Source organism: Hypanus sabinus, chromosome 6 (genome assembly GCF_030144855.1).
Source record: "Hypanus sabinus isolate sHypSab1 chromosome 6, sHypSab1.hap1, whole genome shotgun sequence".
NCBI lineage: Eukaryota > Metazoa > Chordata > Chondrichthyes > Myliobatiformes > Dasyatidae > Hypanus > Hypanus sabinus.
In genome coordinates, this window is record NC_082711.1 from 174963761 (window position 1) to 174983577 (window position 19817).

The 19817-nt window shown below is 39.2% G+C and overlaps 1 protein-coding gene across 5 annotated transcripts in view; it reads left to right on the forward strand.

Moving 5' to 3' along the window:
• Positions 1-19817, forward strand: part of vmp1 (vacuole membrane protein 1) — a 200091-nt gene that overhangs the window by 141876 nt on the left and 38398 nt on the right. For all 5 annotated transcript variants that reach the window (XM_059973627.1, XM_059973629.1, XM_059973628.1 and 2 more), the window contains one exon: positions 2020-2139. In XM_059973627.1, the coding sequence (XP_059829610.1) occupies positions 2020-2139 (120 nt within the window). The remainder of the gene's footprint in view (positions 1-2019; positions 2140-19817) is intronic.

The following is a 19817-nucleotide window of genomic DNA, read 5'->3' on the forward strand; positions in this document are numbered from 1 at the left end:
CCAAGTCCATTTGAAGTTAGGCTAAGATTATATCAACCATGATTGCATTGTATAGTAGATCAAGCTTATGTGGCTAGTTGGTTGATTCTTTATCCTGCGCCCTACCCAATCAAAATGCTGAATTAACATTGAGTTCACTCTTTCCTTGGCTCTGATATATAGATGACAGAGGCAAGGTTGTGACGAGGTATGAAGCCAAGTGGTCCAGGCAAAAATCAAACTGGTTATTGTTGAACAAATTGCTCTTAGCAACACTAATGATAATTGACATTGGTTTGTTGATGACTGAGAGGAGAGAGTAATTACCAGATTAGATTTGCCCTGTGTTTTTTTTTTGGTGAACAGAACATACCCAAAACAATTTCCCAGTGCTGTGTAGGTGCCAGTATTGTAACGACACTGGAACAGCTAGACTGCAACTGAGGTGCTGTTTGATCTCATAACTTTTGCTCTCAGCCATTTCTTAATATGCAAGGTGAATTGGATTGTTGAAGACCTGGTTTTGTGATGGTGTGAATCTCAGGTAAAGTAGAAGAGGAGCATTAATTGAGCACTTGTTAAATGTGGTGGTTGTCTCATCTTTAGCACCCACATATTGGCTCTACCTTTGTTGAAGAAAGTAATATTTTTGGAACTGCCTTCTCCCATTGTCTGTTTAATTGCCTCATGACTAGATGTGTTAAGACTGCAAATTTCTATCTAATTCTTGGTTCTGAGCTCACTTAGCTATCCATTGCAAGTTTTTTTTACTGTTTAGCATAGATGTAGTATTGTATTATAGTTATAGTTGTCAGGCATATGATTTGTAGGTATCATAAACACGTGATTTTGTAGGTACTAAATATCTTGGAGCAACATACTCAAAATGCTGGAGGAACCCAGCAAGTCAGACAGCATCAATAGAGGGGCATAAGCAATCTGCTTCTGATGAAGTATCTTGGCCCAAAAACATCAACACTTATTCTCCTCCATTAATGCTGCATGGCTTGCTGAGTTCCTCCAGCATTTTCTTTGTGTTTCTCATTTGTACAAGTATGGTTTTCTTCTACTCCTGGTATGCTCTCCCGCATTCCTCATTGAACGAGGGTTGATAACTTGTTTCATGATTGTGAGGCCCAGAGAAAGCCGTTACAAATTGTGCTGATGTACTTTGCTGCAGGTGGTGCTGAATGCCTCATGGATTCCCTTTTTTGATGTTCCAGATCCATTAAGTCTATTACATTTAGTATAATTGTAGTGCCTGCAGCATGACAAGAGCATATTTTGACGTGAAGTCAAATCTTTTGTCTCCATGAAGGCTGTGCAGTAGTCACTTCTGCTGCTGCTCTTGTGAGCATGAATCTGCTATGCTATGCCTTGTGTGATATATTCCATTAAGTTTACATTTCTTCCCCCCCCCCCCAAAAAAAAATCAGGACTTTTTATTTTCTGCAGACAAATGTGTAGTTAAAATAACTTTACATTTTTAAAAGCAAAAAATAGTTGATATTACTGAATTTCATTCGTTGAAAGAAGACCTGTATATCTGAAAGCACCCAGCTTTTTTTTTGATAACCAAGGTTATCTGGTCGTCAATTTCAGTCACAGATCTAGACATCACAACTGAGAAAGCTTTTGTTATTCCAGTATCACTGCTTCTCGAGTTATATTTTTCTTTCTCACTCCATCAATATTAATTTTGTCTATAGCATTAGGGCTATATTTTGTTTTAATCTGAACAGAACAGTGAAATCTGTTGCCAATTAAATGCTTGTTTGTATCATTGGATGTCCAACCATGAATCTTGGTTTATATTAGCATCTGAAAGAGAAAGTAAAATATCAGTTAATCCGCCACTTCCCATTTGTTTTTTGGAGTTGATGTGTTTTAATTACAACAAAAAATCAACATCTTTTTAAGCTTCTTTAATATTTTCATCAATTATGATCGAAGCTAATTTTCTATTGTCATTTATATATGCTTGGAGATGTATTCTGTAAATCATTGATTATTTTCTTGTTTTTCCTTTATTCTCTGCAGGGAGCTGGCACTGCAATAGGAGAGCTGCCTCCTTACTTCATGGCAAGAGCAGCTCGACTATCAGGCACGGAAGCAGATGAGGAGTTTGAAGAAATACTAGAACATGGTCAGAATTCAGAGGTGGGTTTATTTTTTAAACAAGGCGCCTCAGATGGATCAGATTCTTAATGAATGAAGTAATTGTGCAATAATTGCAATCCAGTAATCTATCTGCTGGCATCATTAAAATAAATAGTGTTATCAGCAGTTTGTATCGCATGAGAAAGTTAATGTTTTATAGACGGAAGGCATTTTTTTAATCATGCATATGATCAGGATTAGAATTGAGAGATTAGTTCTTCGTCAAATGAGTCTTGGGTTATACATTTCCAGATATTAATGAAGTTACTGGGAAAGAAATTGAAATAGTTCACTCAATTTTGCTGCACTCTTATGGATAGCAAGACTTCATACGGATGTTTCTAGTTGAGGTTAAATCAAAATTTATAGATTGCCTGTGGCACTCAATGTGATAATAACAGGATGTTTATAAATGGTGTGTCAGTTAACCTGAAAGTATTGCCATTTCTATGTGATTTCCTATTTGGAAAGTGAATGTGCATTTGAGGTAGATTTATCTTGAAGGAATTTTCCACTGAAAATGGAAGCAAAAGTATGTTATTGATGTTGGGAAGATCCCATTGCCAATTCCTGCCATTATTTCTGTTATGTGAAACTATGATAAAATGCTAAACTAAATTCAGTGGAACAATTTGGAGCTTTTTAATCAGTACCTGATTTTCTATTCTAGAAGTGCCCTCTGTTGGTCGGGGTAAATTATGGATGTTGTATCCCAACTTTCTATGTAATACGCAAACCAGGACAGTACAATATGGAGAGCAAGCTGTTGCTCATGTAGTTCCCCCTCTCCATGCAGCTGATAAATCTAAAGGAACGGCAGAGACCGATGTAGTTTGGTAACAGTAGCATCGCGTGAGTTGCTAGTCAGCGTTGAACTCAAAGTAGGACTATCTTAGGGACTCAACTCTGGGTTTACTCCCAAAGCCTTCCTCATGAGTGGGTATAGTGGAAGTATCCCACGTAAGTCAGTGGAAGTTTCAGATGGCCATAGAAAAGTACAGCACTGTGGCGGGGCCCTTCAGCCCATCTAGTCCATGCTAAACAATTTAAACTGCCTACTCTCATCGACCTGCATTCAGACCATAGCCCTCTATACCCCTACCATCCATGTAACTATACAAACTACTTTTAAACATTGAAATCAAGATTGAATGCACTGCTTGCACTGGCAGCTTATTTCATACTCTCACAACTTTCTGAATAACGAAGTTCCCCCTAATTTTCCTTAAACCTTTCACCCTTAACCCATGACCTTTAGTTGTCGTCTCATCCAATCTCAGTGGAAAAAGCATACCTACATTTACCCTATCTATATCTCTCATAATATTGTATACCTCTATCAAATCTCCGCTCAATCTTCTACTTTTCAAGGACTAAACTCATAACGTTGTAAATGTTCTCTGTACTCTTTTAATCTTACTTAAATCTTTCTTGTAGGTAGGTAACCAAACTTACACCCAGTACTCCCGATTAGACATCACCAATGTTTTATACAACTTCAACATAATATGCCAACTCTTGTACTCAGTACTTTGAGTTTTGAAGGCCAATGTGCCAAAAGCTTTTTTTTACAACCCCATCTACCCGTGATGCCACTTTCAATGAATTATGAATCTGTATTCCCAGACCCCTTTGTTCTACTTGCACTGCTTAGTATCCTACCGTTCACGATGTGAGGTTGGTCCGACTGAAGTGCAAACCTTGAACTTGTCAGCATTAAATTCCACCTGCAGTTTTTCAGCCCATTTTTCCAGCTGGTCTGATCCAGCTACAAGCACTGATGGTCTTCCTTGCTGTCCACTACATCCCCAATCTTGGTGTCTGAGTGTTCTTTCTTATAGATGAGCTGCCAACTACAGCTGGTGAGTGCATCTGCCTGAAGCGACTGGTTTTAAGATGCCAGTAATTCTCATTTTCCCCTTCTCCTGTCAGTGGAATAGGTTCTGCCAGTGTTGGTAGCTAAACCACATGTGAAGATCAGGAGCTGGCATTGATCGTCAGAGGCTATTTGAGATGCATACCATTGGGAACATTTAATAGATAGTGGGAACTTATCCCTACTACCTTACACCTGGGATATTGTTCTGAATGGTCACTGCCTATCTTTCTTACTGAGTTGCTTGCCCTAGACCTAGAGCAAAGCCTAGCTAACATACTTGAGCTTTTCCTTCAACTTGAAACCAATGCCATCAGTTAAAGAATACATCTATGTCAACATTCTAATTTCATAACTCGAGATGTAAGTAAAATCAAATGCATGGTGAGAGAGTCCAAGAATATTTCTTTAATCTTCCAGCATTGCTCACTGATGAAGGATTAGTGAAGCCATACTCAGAAAAACATCCTTGTAAAAATTGTAAAAATAAACCTTGTATGAGAAAGAGAATGGAACTAGGACAATACAAATTGTTAACTGAGAGTTGGCAAGGGAGTGTGCACAAATGCTACATGATTCTACTATTCTAATACAGAGATAGTCAGACAAATAGATAGTAAAATAACTGGATGGTGAATGTAGCCACTGTCCTTGAGCTGCATGTGATCAGCTTAGTTTTTATGTATTTCTCACTTTCTCTCCTTCATTTCTTCCATCCTTTCTTTTCTTTCCTTTCTTTCTTCTTTATTTATTGCTTTATTTAGAGAGACAGCATGCCAATAGTTCCTTCAGGTCCAATGAACCTGCGCTACTCAATTACACCCATATGACCTACTAACCCATACTTCTCTGGGATGTCGAAGAAAACTGAAGCACCCGAAGGGACCCACACAGTCATGGGGAGAATATACGGACTCCTCAAAGACATCAGTGGAAATTAAACCCAGGGCGCTGGTGGGGGCTGTAAAGTGTTGTATTAACCACAATGTTACATTTGTGTTACAATTACTTTATCTTTTTGGATACTCTCAGCCACCAAATTTGAGAAGTGTTATATTACACAACGCACTCCAGATTCCATAAAAATATTACCCATCATCTGTAATGATGACTATATTAATTTCTTTGGAAGGCTTTACTCAAATTTTGAGCCAGCCAACTGTTCAGACATTACTAAGAAATGCTGAAGACAGTCAACTCTAGAATGACAATACTAACTAAAGTGCATGAATGATATCTCATTTTCTTTCTTCCCCATTGTAAAGCTGAGGGACTAAACTAATAGTGAGCAATGTATTTGATATTTGGTGGTTATGTATCTCAGTCTAGACAGAGTTCTTAATTCGTAACTTTGTCTTACATTAAAAGCACAGAAAAGTCAAATTTCCCGAATGTGTTCAATATTAGCGAGAAAATTGTCACTTGCATCAAATAATCCTGCATCTTCATGTCTTCTGAACTTTTGAGTATATGATTGTGGATTTTTAGAACATAGAACATTGCAGTACAGTACAAGTCCTTCAGCCCACAATGTTGTGCGAAACTTCTGTAAGTTCAATCTAATCTTTCCCTCCTTGTAAGCCCTCCATTTTTCTATCACCCATGTGCTCACCTAAGAGTTTATTTTATTTCTAATAGATTTCAATGGAACTTCAATTTTTATAGTAGTGCCTTATTTGTGGAAAATCCTCCTATGTTTTTAATCATTTTGATATGTGTACAAAGTTAACTGGTGAAGAATTAAACTTCTACCACTTTGTCATTCAATGTCAATAGTTTGTGGACAATCGTAAGTGTGGAACAAGCTGAATGCTCCTTTAACAGTCTCCATCTGCTTCTATGTTGGTTAGATATTACCAGTTCATTGCTAAACTACAGACAGCTTTTTACTGTAATCTGCTACACACAAACTGCTTGAGAACTTGAGGCTGACTTTTGGTTTGAGTGTAGTGTTTGGTGTGCACTATTCTTCATGCAAAACTAGTTGGTCTAATTCTAACACTTCCTTTGCGAGACCCAGGACTACATTTGTAGTCATCAGTAAGGTCATAGATTCTCACTTCCTTTCCCAGTCCCACCCTGCATGGTTTATATGAAAAACAACTATCCCACCCTGTCCCTGCCATGGGTGAGGCTGTCTAATTGGCACAGGCTAAAGGAGCAGACTTGGAATCTTACTGTCAGAGTTATTCGCTATCTTAATGGAATTAAGGCTTGGTAATAGTTTGTGACACAACTATTTCCAATGAATGGTCCATTTATTTTAAAGAAACCTCTCCCAAGCAAATTGATGAAGCTGTATTTTATGGTTTTGCTACTGGTAGCAAAATGAGTATATTCTGGGTATTTTTATTTCTAGTTGCTTTTCAGAAGATTTTTGCATAAACCCAAGAGATGAAATTACTCATCTGGCTACTGCATGGCAAGTCAAGATTGCGTACTTTGGTTTTGCCTGTTACTTTGAGATGAGCGTCAAAATGTTCACAAAATGACTGGAAGCCTGTCACACGCCTATGGCATTGATATTGTGGTATCTTGTATGAGTCAAGACATTTTCAAAATTAATTAGATTGGATATGCTTTGTATCTTGTTAATATTGTTCAACACCCGATGAAGTTGAAAGATCCTATTTGTAAAACCAGAGAATTAGGCCATTCGGCCCATCTAATCTGCTCTACCATCAATCATGGCTGATTTATTATCCCTTTCAGTCCCATTCTTCTGCCTTCTCCCTTAACGTTTGATGCTTTACAGCTACAATAGAGTCACTGAATCAATGAACTATGAAAGGTATTCAGATTGCACATCTCTACTAAGGTGATGAGTACTATGGAAATTAGAACATAGAAGTTGGGGTGCGCCTTGTACATGTATCTGCCATTCGATAAGGTCATTCTGATTGATTAGCTTTATTTGTCACATGTACATTGAAACATACTGTGAAATGTGTCATTTATGTCAATGGCTAACACAACTCAAAGGTGTGCTGGGGCAGCCTGCAAGTGGTTGCCATGTTTCCAATATCAACATAGCCTGCCCACCCTAACCTGTTTGTCTTTTGAAGTGCGTGAGGAAACTGGAGCACCCTCAGGAAACCCACATAGTTACAGGGAGAACATACAAATTTCTGGCAAGCAGTGCCAGGAATTGGAACTCAATCTTTCAATCGCTGGCGTTGCAAAGCATTACAATAAATGCTGCGCTACCGTGCCATCCCTTTATTTATCTCAGTGCCACTATATTAATCATTATTAATTATTTGGCACCAGCATATTTGGTGTAACTTACAGGCTGTCCCCAGCACATCTCTACGTTGTGTTGGTTGTTAACGCAAATAGTGCATCTCACTACGTTTCAATGTACAATTTATAAATAGATGAATCTGAAACTTTAACCTTTAATTGATTCTCTTAATTTGTAAAATATCTATCTACTTCTGTCTTGATTATATTTAAGACTTCAGTAACCCTCTTGTGGAAAATTCACTAGTGTCAGAAGCCTCTCTCAAGCTCTGGAACAATTTTGTATGATACCCTACAATCATTCTTTGAAATAAAAGAATGTGCGGACTAAGCGTGGTATGGAGCCTGTAGTATACAAAATTGCAAGAGGCTACAGACTCAGCCAGTTCCATCTCAGGCACAGCCCTTCCCACCATTAAGGATATTTTCATGAGATGGTACAATTATGAAAGGCAGTAGAACAGCTTCTTCCCCTCTGCTATCAGATTTCCAAACAGTTCATGAACATGACTTCATTCTTCATCTTTGCACTATTTATTTATTTCTGTAACTTGTAGTAACTGCAGTGTCTTGCACTGTATTACTCCTGCAAAACAACAAATTTCGCTGGTAATAAACCTGATCCTAATTCTGAAGTGCCAAGATGAGGAGTACTTTACATTCATTACAACCTATCCTCCACCTTAAAAACACTGCTGAAAAAATTGTAACATTAGCCTTTGAGCTGATTACGTTTTAATATTTTGATTTGTTAATGAATTGAAGATAAAATCCCTCTGCTTGAGCGTTTAGCAGTAGGAAATTACTTGCAAAGACATGGTTGGCACTCCTACCTGTAAAATAGTCACAAGCATATGCCAACTTGATACTTTATCCAAAATCAAACTAGTCTTGAATTATTCAAAAACTGGTGTCTTTCTACTCAAGTAATCTGAAAGATGTTTGAAGATTTATTCATCATGTTAATCATTCATGTATTGGCTGGATGTATTTTGTGAGAGAATTTGTAGCAATGTTCAGTTAAATATTTGCATTCAGCAAATTTCTTGATTGCTTTTTGTTGGAGACTGATTTAATCTTTTTTAAATGTAGTTAATGAATTTTGCTAACTTGTGTTCAAGTCTGTTTGATGTTCTCACTCTGGGGTGTTCTTTCCATTTATTGACATACCTGGTTGCATATGATAAGATATAAAGTGATCATTCACCCTTTTTTTTGCCATAGTGACCACTGATATTACTTTATACATAGAATTATCTCTCATAAGTAAGGTAGTAAATTATTAAACTTGTTGACAGTTTACTACAAATCCTTAGTAGCATTAGTGATCTTCAACACTCCGTTGTTTTACAGTAGATTCAGGTTAGTTGGGACACATTGGAGCAGTGCATTTTGCCCCAATTAACCAAAGTTTAATGGAAATAAATTAAAAGGTATAAAAAATATAAATTGCTTAACTGAGTAATAAATAATGTATTTAAATGAAATACAGAACAAATTAGAACGCTGCCAAAACTACTATAGTACTATACAATCGTATATTGGTTCCAAACAGTGATAAACTGAGGAATTCATTCAGCGTACGCCAATGTGTTCTTTTGATTGACTGAAAAATGAACAAGATTAGCACAGACATCTAGTGCAGATAGTAGATTGTCTTCGAACAGTGCTGTCGCCAAATGCATCCTACAAATCTTCATTTTCAGTGTAACATTCAAGATGATTGTCAATACCTTCATATACTTCAAAATTCCTAACCTGGAATTACTCCCAGCCATTTCTGGCATCTCCTAGCTTGAATGCTTGAAACCGTAGTGAGCAAAACAGTTCTGAATTGTCTTACTGTTTATTACTTGCCAGCTATCAGGGACAAAGATCACTGCTTTTTAACCAGAAGCACACGCAACTGATACTATTTAAAAATTGTTCATCCTGAACATGGTGTAGCGTCTAACAGCCTCACAAGTGCATGCATCTGATGTTAATTAGAAACTGTTTGGCATCAGTCTTCTGCCTCAATTAAGTGGCATAGTGTCCCAAATAAACAAAACGAGTCCCAGCTATTTTCTGGGTTTGATTTTTGTTCTTTAAGAGTTGTTCCAAATAAGCAGATGCCCCAATTAACCAGTGGCCGAATTAACCTGAATCCACTATGCTTGATGCTTTCTCTGAATTTATGTAAATCTAAGTCATTGTTCTTGTTCTTGATTGTTAGGTAAATGCCAATGCAAACTAGGGCTGGGTTATCTCCAATGTATTGATAGCCTGAATAGTTAGCAACACTGGGTCTTGGACTTGGTCTTAAAATGGAATGACTTTTCAGGCATATTTCTTGGCAGCAATTGTATCAAGCAAATAGCAACCCATTGGGAATCTGTATCTGCAGGAAACTGCCAGATGCACACCCTTTTGTTACTCTTTTTAAAGTTAGGAGCTTCTGAACATCATGAACTAGTCAGAGAAATGCAACACAGATATGTAGGTGTTTCAGCCCAGTGAGTGCATGCTGACCACCATGCTCATGCAGTTTCCCACATTCGGCCCATATCCCTCTAATCCACATTACCCTGCAGAATACTAACTCAAGCACTTTCTAAATGATACATTTGTACTTAGCCTTTTCCACTGTCACTTCATTCTACCTACTTAGGATATCTGCATGAAAAAGTTACCCCTCTCATCCTAAAGCTTTGCCTCCTCTACCTTCAGGAAATTACTGTTATCATCCACCTAATCTATGCCTACTGCCTTCGTGGTGCATTGTGTACAAAGCTAGGCAGGGTGTTGAACTCTTCTCAAAAATCACCCAAGCTGGATGCTTCCTTCAGGCTTCTAATGAGAAAAATTTGTGAAACTGCAGAGTACACACGTATTAGATTCAAAGCAGAATTGTAGCACCTGTGAATATACTAATATTATCTATGTTTCTCATGATCAGCATTAAACTAGGGTAATACACATAATGCAACATTCTATATAGTTCTGCCATGAACTAAAGTGAACTCGTCATGCGATGGTAGCTTAATGGCAATGAACGATAAACATAATGCTTCCTTCAAAGTACATCTCCCAAATGCTTACCAATATTAAGAAAATCACAGATGTTTCAAGGGAAAATAAAGAGTGGATGGAAATGGATGTCTTTCTACCATGTTTACTCCAAGTTGAAATCCATATTAATCCACACAGAAAATGATGTTTGTACAAAACGAACTGCATACAAAATAAGCAGCACCTCTAGAAGCAGAACACGGCCTGCCTAGCATCCGTAACATGTCAAACTTTACTGAAGCTAAAGGTTAAGTGATCATTTTATTATGTCTGTGGCAAAAGAATGAGCAGTCTCAGAGACTAGTCTTAAAAACAGTCTTATTGGACAACCTTTAACGTTTTTGCTTCAAAAATGTCATCTTTGATGACATTCTTGATTGTCTGATGTTTAGACTGGTGACACAGTGCTCATCCAGACTGGGTGAATTACCTCTGAACTGAGTTGTTTCCTCTTAATGTGTCCTCCAACCTGCTATAGCCCCTCAGAATCAAGAATAGGGACAAAATTTACTAAGGTAACTTTGGATTGGGAGAGGTTCCTGCTTTGTGATATACTGCTCAACCTCTGTAAGCACCTTTCTTTGAACAACAAGAAGGATTCTAACCTTTGCCCAATACAGTTGCTCTGTACATGTGCTAACTACTGTAACGGCTGTCTTTGGCTACTCTTCGTTCATGATTCGAAGGAAGACCTCATCTTTGATGGAAGGTGTCAGCTCAAAATCATCTTCTGAGTGACAGAAGACCAGCTTGCCTGAATTGGTAGAGCAAAGGTGGTGTGTCTGCCTGAAATAATTTTGGCTTTTGTTTTCCTGGACATTAGTCTCGAACACGCTGACAGTGGGTTAATGAACTCTGTCGAGGCAGATTTCACCCACTATGACCCAACTCGGGTCCAGTTGTTGGCATAAGGAGCGCCATGCTGACCATCACGCTGTTTGCATACTTTATGTTCACCAATAATGTCTCTGCCAATAGAGTCAATTGGGGGATTCTTGTCAGCTATTGTATGTCATCCTTAAGATGTGTCTGACTGTGTGCAGGTTCAGGGATTGTAATTTCCTTCCTGTTGTTGGGAATATGGTCACACTCATTGAGGGTTGGCAAGGGAAAGCAGACCTCCACAAAAAAATCCACTGGCTCTTCCACCAACTTCTGATGTTCCAAAAAGTGTTTTAAGAGTGTATGAGGAGACAGAACTTTGGATGCTGAATGTGTCAAAAAATGTTGACTTTGCTAATGATACATTGCTCAGGTGCTGAAAATCCAAAGCAACACACACAAAATGCTGGAGGAACTCAGCAGGCCAGGCAGCATCTATGGAAAAGAGTAAACAATCAACATTTCAGGCTGAGACACTTCATCAGGACTGGAGAAAAATGGAGAAGTCAGAATAAGAAGGTGATGTGAGGAAGAAGTACCAGCACTCGCAAGAGAAACTCGGTGCCTGTGTACCTTTGGTGGACAAGTTGGACCCAGAGTCAGCCAAAGACTGAGACTATGACCCTCAATGTAGAGTCTCCTCCTCCTATATATGACTTACCCAGCACTGACAGATTTGCCTAACTGGGCCGCATCATTCAGCAGGATGTTGGGACCAATTCCGACTCCAGTGCAGACTCAGCAAAACTAGAAATGTTTTCAGATCAATGAGCAACATATGGAGATCAACCAAGGTGAAGCTGTACCAGTGCTGTGTTCTGGCCATGCTCTTGTACAGGACAGAATGCTGGCGCATGACAGAGAACGACCTTGCCAAGCTGTCATTCCACATCATGAGCCTCTGGAAGATCCTCCGTATTTTCTGGCCAAGAAAGATCTCCAACCACCTGTGGACTCCTTCAGTTTCACCAAGAGGACATGGTCACAGTCATCATGGGGAAATGTTGGAGATGGCTTGGGCACATGGAGAGAAGAGAGGCCTACTCCATCATGAAGACAGTACCTCTTGGGACCCCTGAAGGGTGAAGGAAATGTGGGAGACCAATGACAACTTGGTGCCATGGCATAGAGGCAGAAATGAGGACTCTGAACTACACCTGGGCACAATAAAGAAGATAGCCAAGGACAGACAGGGGCGGAGGACTTTCATTTCCGCCCTAACTGCCAGTGGCGTAACAGTCAGTATCTAACTAACTTTGTGAAACTGTAGAAAATAAAACGTGGTATTTGATTCAATACAGATACTAGTATTATTGATTATTTTCAAACTCAGCATTGAACAAGGTAATACACATGTTCAACTTTCTATAGCTATGCCATAGACCAGTGTGAACTTGTGGCACAACGGTAGCATAATAGTGATGAATGATAAACATAATGCTTCATTCCAAGTACATCTAAATGTTTACCAAAACTAAGAAAGCCTAAGGCTCACAAATTTTGCTGTTTCAAGGGCAAATAAAACGTGAGTGGAGGTGGATGTCTTTCTACCTTGTTTGCTTCAAGTTGTATTCCAAATTAATTTGCACAGGAAATGATGGGAAAAAAAACTTACAAACAGGAAGTGATGTTTGTACAGAGCGAACAGCACCTCTAGAGACAGAACACTATGCCTCTCATAATTTTAATCAGTTCTGTAAGATCACCCCTCATTGTTCTACATTCCAAGGAATCAAGACCAAGCTTGGTCAAAGTCTTTCTGTAACTCAGGCCCTCTAGTCCTGACAAGATCCTTGTAAATATAATCTGCACTCTTTCCAGTTTAACCATGTCTTTCCTGTAACAGTTTGACCAAAACTGTAGATAGTACTCCCAAGTGTAACTGCACCAATAGTTTGTATAATTGCAACATAATATCTCAACTCATATACTCTGTCCTAACTGATGAAGGCCAGTATGTTTAATGCTTTTTCATCACCTTGTCTCCCCATGTGACCATTTTCCAAATGCAACCATGCATTTATATTTGTAAATTCCTCTGTTTTATTTACACTCCTTGGTGCCCTACCATTCATATTCTAAGTCCTACAATGGTTTGACTTTCAAAAATGCATCAGCTCACACATATCTATATTGAAATCCATTTGCCACTCCGTAACCCAGTTCCCTCACTGATCAGGAATGATGATGGACTGTGAACCAATGAACGCTACCTCACAATTTCTCTTTTTATTGTAACTTGTAGTAATTTGTTATGCCTTCACAGTACTACTGCCAGAAAACACACTTCATGACTTATGTCAGTGACAATAAATCTGATTCTGAAGATGCCCTTGTGATTTACAATGAGCTTCTGCACTATCAGCAATGCTTCCTAAATTTGTGTCACCCACACATTTATTAATCAAGCCTTGTGCATTCTTATCAAATTATTTATATGATTAATAAATAAAGGGTCCCAGCACCGACCTGTGCAACATACTGCTAGTCGCTGTCTTCCATTCCAAGTAACAACCTTCAGCCACCATCCTCTGCTTCCTATCTCCGGGCTAGTTTTGAATCAACCAGAGGTTATTTTCAGACACGAGTGTGAAGTCAATTTGAAAACCTATTATAGAGTCTCATTAAGGGAAGTCAAGTGAGCTTGTACTCTTGCTTAATTGTGCATCATATTCTTAGAACCTTTTTTTTAAATAATAAGGGCCATTTTTCTGGACAACAGAATGCAGGTAAAGAACTAGTGTAGATTATTATAGTCTTGCTTAGAAAGCATGGAAAGAGGCCCTTTGGCCCATTGGTTCCATGCCAATTAAGATGTTCCATTCAAGCCAGTCTCATTTGTCAGGGCTTGGCCCATAACCCCCTTAACCTTTTCCAAGATATGTATATGTCTCAACCACTACCTCCAGCAGCTCATTCCACATAAGTACTACCTTTTGTGTTTTTAAAAAAAGGTTTCCCCTCAAGGTACTCTTAAATCTTTCTCCTCTCACCTTAAATCCTATGTTCATAGACACAAAAGATTCTGTAGGTCCTGGAAATCTTGAAACACACAACCGTACCTTTACATCTTCCACCTATCACCTCCCAGCTTCTTACTTCATACCCCCTCCCCACCCAAACACCTTCCCTATCACTGGGTCTTACCTCCCTCTACCATCACTTTCATATTCTGGCTTCTGCTCTCTTCTTTTCTAGTTCTGATGAAGGGTCTTGGCCAGAAACATGAACAGTTTAATTCCCCTCCATAGATGCTGCCCAACCTGCTGAGTTCCAGCAGCATTTTGTGTGTGTTGCTTAAATCTATACTCCTTAGTTCTTAATTCCACAAGCCTGGGGGGGGGTGGGGGGGGGATAAAAACCAGTGTATTCAGTCTATCTAACCCTTTTTTATTTTATACACCTCTACAAAATCTCCTACATTGAATGAAGTCCTAGTTTTTCCAACCTCTCCCTATAACTCTCACTCAAGTCCTGGCGATGCTTTTTTCAGTTTAATAACTTTTAAAGCAGTTTAAAGCAACATTGTTGCTTGAAAAATATAGCTTTCCATAATAATTGTTCTATATATTTACACTACTTTTTATGAAACGTTTTAAAACCTCAAGTCTAAGCATCTGCAATTACCTCATTGTGTTTAACATTTGGTTTGATCCTCCCCTCATACTTGTTCAGCTGCCTTTATCAAATCACACTCTCATTAGACTGTTTAAAGTTTTACCAGTTGGAAGCTGATCAAATTTTGAAAAAAATTCAATGGAATAAAAAATCAAGTATAAAAATGTTGATTTTTTGTGAGTGCCATTTTTAACTATTAAAAATGAGGCTAAGTCTCTTAGCTAAGTGCTGTACTTATTCCTTAAAATTAAGAGGGGAAAAGGATAAAATTTAAAGGTGAAGTTTTCTCTGGCTGAAAATGTAAGACTGAGAACTGCTTTGAAGCCTGAAACATTTGAGTTAATTTGGCAAATGAGCTGAGAAGTCACACAGTGTGGGTTCAGTTACTTTGCTAATGAAGAGCAGCTGCAGTGTTTGTGTAACCCTGAGGCGTTCTCATTGAACCTTCACTGCACCCTCTGAAGTGCGGTTTTGTCTGGGATGGTCACGTGGTTTCGGTGAAATCTCCATTTCCAGTAACCGTTTGGACAGGGATGACTCAGAAGATAAACAGCTTCCTCTGACCACAGTTGTTGAAGAATTTGTCAACGTGGACTTTATAGTAGTTAGCTGGAACTGCTGTGGTAAGATTGCATCAGCAAGGCAATAAGGAAACTTCCTGCTATTAAACTGTGTTACTTGTCTGGAACAGCCCTACCTCTAGACTTTGGAAAACCCAGCTGCCTTGTTCTAATACCATTTTGATCGTTACACTTCATTCAGCTTTTGTTCCATGGATTAGTTTAAGCATTGAATATTTTCCTATTTTAAAATATTGTTAGATTGTGCCACTCCTCAACTCTGCCTGGGTTCAAAAATTTCTTCACTTTTTTTAAACACCAGAGGCTGAAGTAACTTGGTGCCCATTGTGCCTGCTGACATTTAAGGCAACTGTGAAGATCCTCCATTCTTGTTGGTATTCACGGCTTCATTCATTGTGCCCATAGCTTCCTCTCTGTTTTCACTACTATCAGCCATGCAGGTCCCAGGTGGAGACTCAGGAATACCATTGCACTCAGATGAAGAAAGATTCTTTATTGCTGTTTCTGTAACAGTTTTGTTTGAATAGTCAAGATTGTTAGTCCTAATCTGAACCACCAAACCTAGAGGACCGGTGGACTACACCTAGACTGGCCTCTGTACTTTGACCTGTTTGGCATGGGTGACCCAGCCAGCATAGCTCTCCAGGTTATTAAGGCATGTAAGCCTCCAAACCACAATAAAGTTGCGGTCCTCTTCGAGAGGCTAAAGCTATCCGTTACATTGTCCTTTCATTTTGTCGATCCAGGAAAGCCCTCCAGCTTGTAAGTTTCATTATATCATTATTAATTTTGTCCATCTATTTATCAATCAATCCTACTGATTCCTTGTGACAAGTTAGCATTGTATTTTGCTTGAGCACTTGCACAAATCTAGTTATAAAAGTTTCCAAACTTCAACACTGTACTCTGGATGAATAATTAGTTGTATGACAATGAGACAAATATCTCATCATAAATGAACAGAGGTAAATGCGCAGTCTGCACAAATAGCAGGAAACATGGTATTACGCCTGCTGAGAGATATTATAAACAAAAGACACCAACTTAGACAAGTGATGGATACGTTACTGACAGTCAATAAGGCGAGGCAAAATTCATAAAGAAGACAACTGGCCTGATGGACTGACACTTTAGAACTCTAACTTTCTTATGTAGCAGTGCAGTTATTTATAGTGATAGACATGGCCACCTGGAGGTTTCTTGACCAACTGGAGAATTCCTTGGCAAAGAGTTTTGCCTGAAATTTAGCATAATTTTAACCTAATACAGCCTTTTGTATTTTCAGCAGTAAAGGCTATAGAGGCCAGACTAAGAGTAGTTTACTGGTCCTTTAGGTTTGGAGGTTCCGATAGGGTTAACAACTTTGACTGGTCAAACAAAACTGTTACAGAAACAGCAGTGAAGAATCCTACTACATCTGAGTGCAGTGATATTTCTGAGTTTCCACCTGTGGCTTGCATGGCTGACAGTACATCTAGGATTTGCCTGACAAATCTGTAACAAGGAGGATGGACAAAGGAGAGGCAGTGGATGTCATTTAATTGGATTTTCAGAAGGCATTTGATAAGTGCCACACATGGGGCTGCTTAACAAGATAAAATCCTGTGGTGTTAGGTGCAAGGCCACAGTGAGGTAAACTGTAAGTCCAAGAGCCCATTTGATCATTCTAGGGGACTGGGTCTCTCTTATGTAGCACTGAATGCACTGGATGATTAGATTAGTTGCATGTGAACTTCTGTCTCATCCAGGTGGGTTGTTCAGATCCCTGATAGAGGTGCAAGGATAAATGTCACACCTCGTTTAACTGCAGGGGATGGGTTGAGAGAAATGAGCTGACTAGGGAGTCATAGTGGGAGTAGTCCCTGTGGAAAGCAGAAAGGGGTAGGGAGGAGAAGAACAACACACACAAAATGCTGGTGGAACACAGCAGGCCAGGCAGCACCTATAGGGAGAAGCACTGTCGACGTTTCGGGCCGAGACCCTTCATCAGGAGAAGATGATATCTCATTACAGGTAGCTGAATTGACAAAGGATGATACACTGGAATCAGAGGTTCATTAGGTGAATGATGAGGATGAGGGGAACTCTGGAGAGAGGTGGGGTGAGAGCAGAAGTACGAGAAGCAGAAGAGATGTGAGAGTAGGCTCCATCAAGCACAGCCAAAAGGAAGCAACACTTCCTGAAAAAAGGCATTTCAGCTGTTCTGGAACAGAAAACCTCATTTTGAAAAGGAGAAACTGGGACAACAGAATGGCATCCTTTGCAAGAGGTGTAGTCTAAGTTGCTGTGAGTTTTGATCAGTTTATAGTTAATATCAGTGATAGATTGTCTCCTGGGATTGAGGTAGATTTAGAAAGGGAGAAGGTAGTAAGTTGATGCAGTGAAGTCGACAATGTAACAATGAAATAGGTGGGGAGTGGTTCAGGAGAACTGTTCCATGTACCCACCAAAAAACCAGACATTACTATTGATTAGTGTGAAGTGTCAGGAAAGAAATTGTTCAAGATTTCAGGCAGGTGGATGAGAGTGTTGGAGCAGAATAGGTTGAGTCTTTGTTGTAGAAAGAAATGAAGGGCTTTAAGACCTTCCTGATAAGAGATAGAGATATATAAATACTGGATATCCAAATTGAGGCAGTGGGAGCTGGGGAATCGGAAGTTGTCCAAATGCTGGAGAGCATGTGAGGTGACCCAAATGTAGATGATCAGTAACAGACAAAAACAGACGAGGAAATCTGCAAATGCTGGAAATCCAAGCAACATATGCAAAATGCTGGAGGAACTCAGGCAGCATCTATGAAAAGAAGTACAGTTGACGTTTTGAGCTGGGACCCTTCATTGGGACAAGAGAAAGCAGAAACAATGGGTCTACCAGGACTGTCCTGTTTGTGAATCTTGGGTAAGAGATAGTAGTAGAAAGTGTGGTCTTGAAGCACTATCATGTTAGAGGTTGAGGAGTGAAGTTCTCCTGATATAAATTAGATCTGTGACAGAGCACGAGATGGCCTGGTGTTTGTTGTTGGGGTCATGGTCCAAGGGGTTCATAAGGAGAGATATCAGAGAGCAGTCCTTTGGCATCTGCTTGACCTGCTGACTTGCTCCATCAGATTTTGTTGCTACCAATTCCATTATCTGCACTCTCTCATGACTCCATTTTATTCAACAGTTTATAATTTAGCCATGTCGAAATATAGGCACTTAGGCCCAACAAGTCCATACCAATGACTGGCACACTCAGCTGATCCCAGTTCCCTGCATTTGGCCCATATCCCTGTAAGCCCTGCCCCACATGAATCTATCCAAGTGATTTTTAAAAAAGATTCATTTGTACCTGCCTCAACCACTTCCTCTGGCAGCTCTTTCCATACACTCTCCACCATATGTAAAAATGTTACCCTCGGGTACATTTTAAATCCTTGCCCCTCACCCTAAACTGAATTTTGGATTCTCTTACCTTGAGGGAAAAGACTGTTACCATCCAGCTTACCTATTCCTTTCATAATTTTCAAACATTTCCTCCATACTTTCCTATGTTCCAAAGAATAACAACCAAGCCTGGCCATTCTCTCCCTATAACTCAAGCCCTCTAGTCCTGGCAACATCCTTGTAAGTGTTTGCATTCTTTCCAGTTTAACTATATCTTTCCTATAACAGAATGACCAAAACCATACATGACACTACAAGTGTGGCCTCACCAACAACTTGTACAACTACAGCATGTTGTCCCACCTCCTTTACTCAGTTTCCTAAATGCTCTCTTCACTGTCTTCCTGTGACTCTGCTTTCAATAAACTCCTAAATCTTATTGTTCAATTATACTCATTATTGCCCTACATTCATAATATTAAGTCCTATGCTTTTTTTGACTTCCTAAAATACATCATCTCACACTAATTTGATTTGAAATTTAATTGCCACTTCCATAAATGATCAAGATCCCCCTGTAATTCTCAGTAATCTTCACTATCCGTAGCACTTGTAAGATAGCATTTTCTGCAAACTTCCTGATAAAGCCTTGTGTGGCCACATTTGAATTATTTATGACAATAATGAGTATTAACACTAATCCTTGTGACACCACTTGTCACCAGTCTTCATTCCAAGAAACAAGAATCAACCATCACCCTCTGTTCCCCATCTTTGAACCAATTTAGAATCCACCTAGCTGGCTCTCCCTAGATTTCATGAGACCTAACTTTCTAGACCTGCTTGCTGTATGGGACTTGAAAGTCAAAGGCCCTGCTAGGGTCCATATTGACAAATTCCCCTGCCCTACTTTTTAAAAACCTCTTTAATTACGTCAAAACAATACTCTGAAACATTCATCAAACACAATTTCCATCAGGCATTTTACTGGAGGGATATGAAGAGTTAGTGATTATTATTGCATTGCTAATGAGTTGTCCAAACTGAGAGGTGACAAAGATG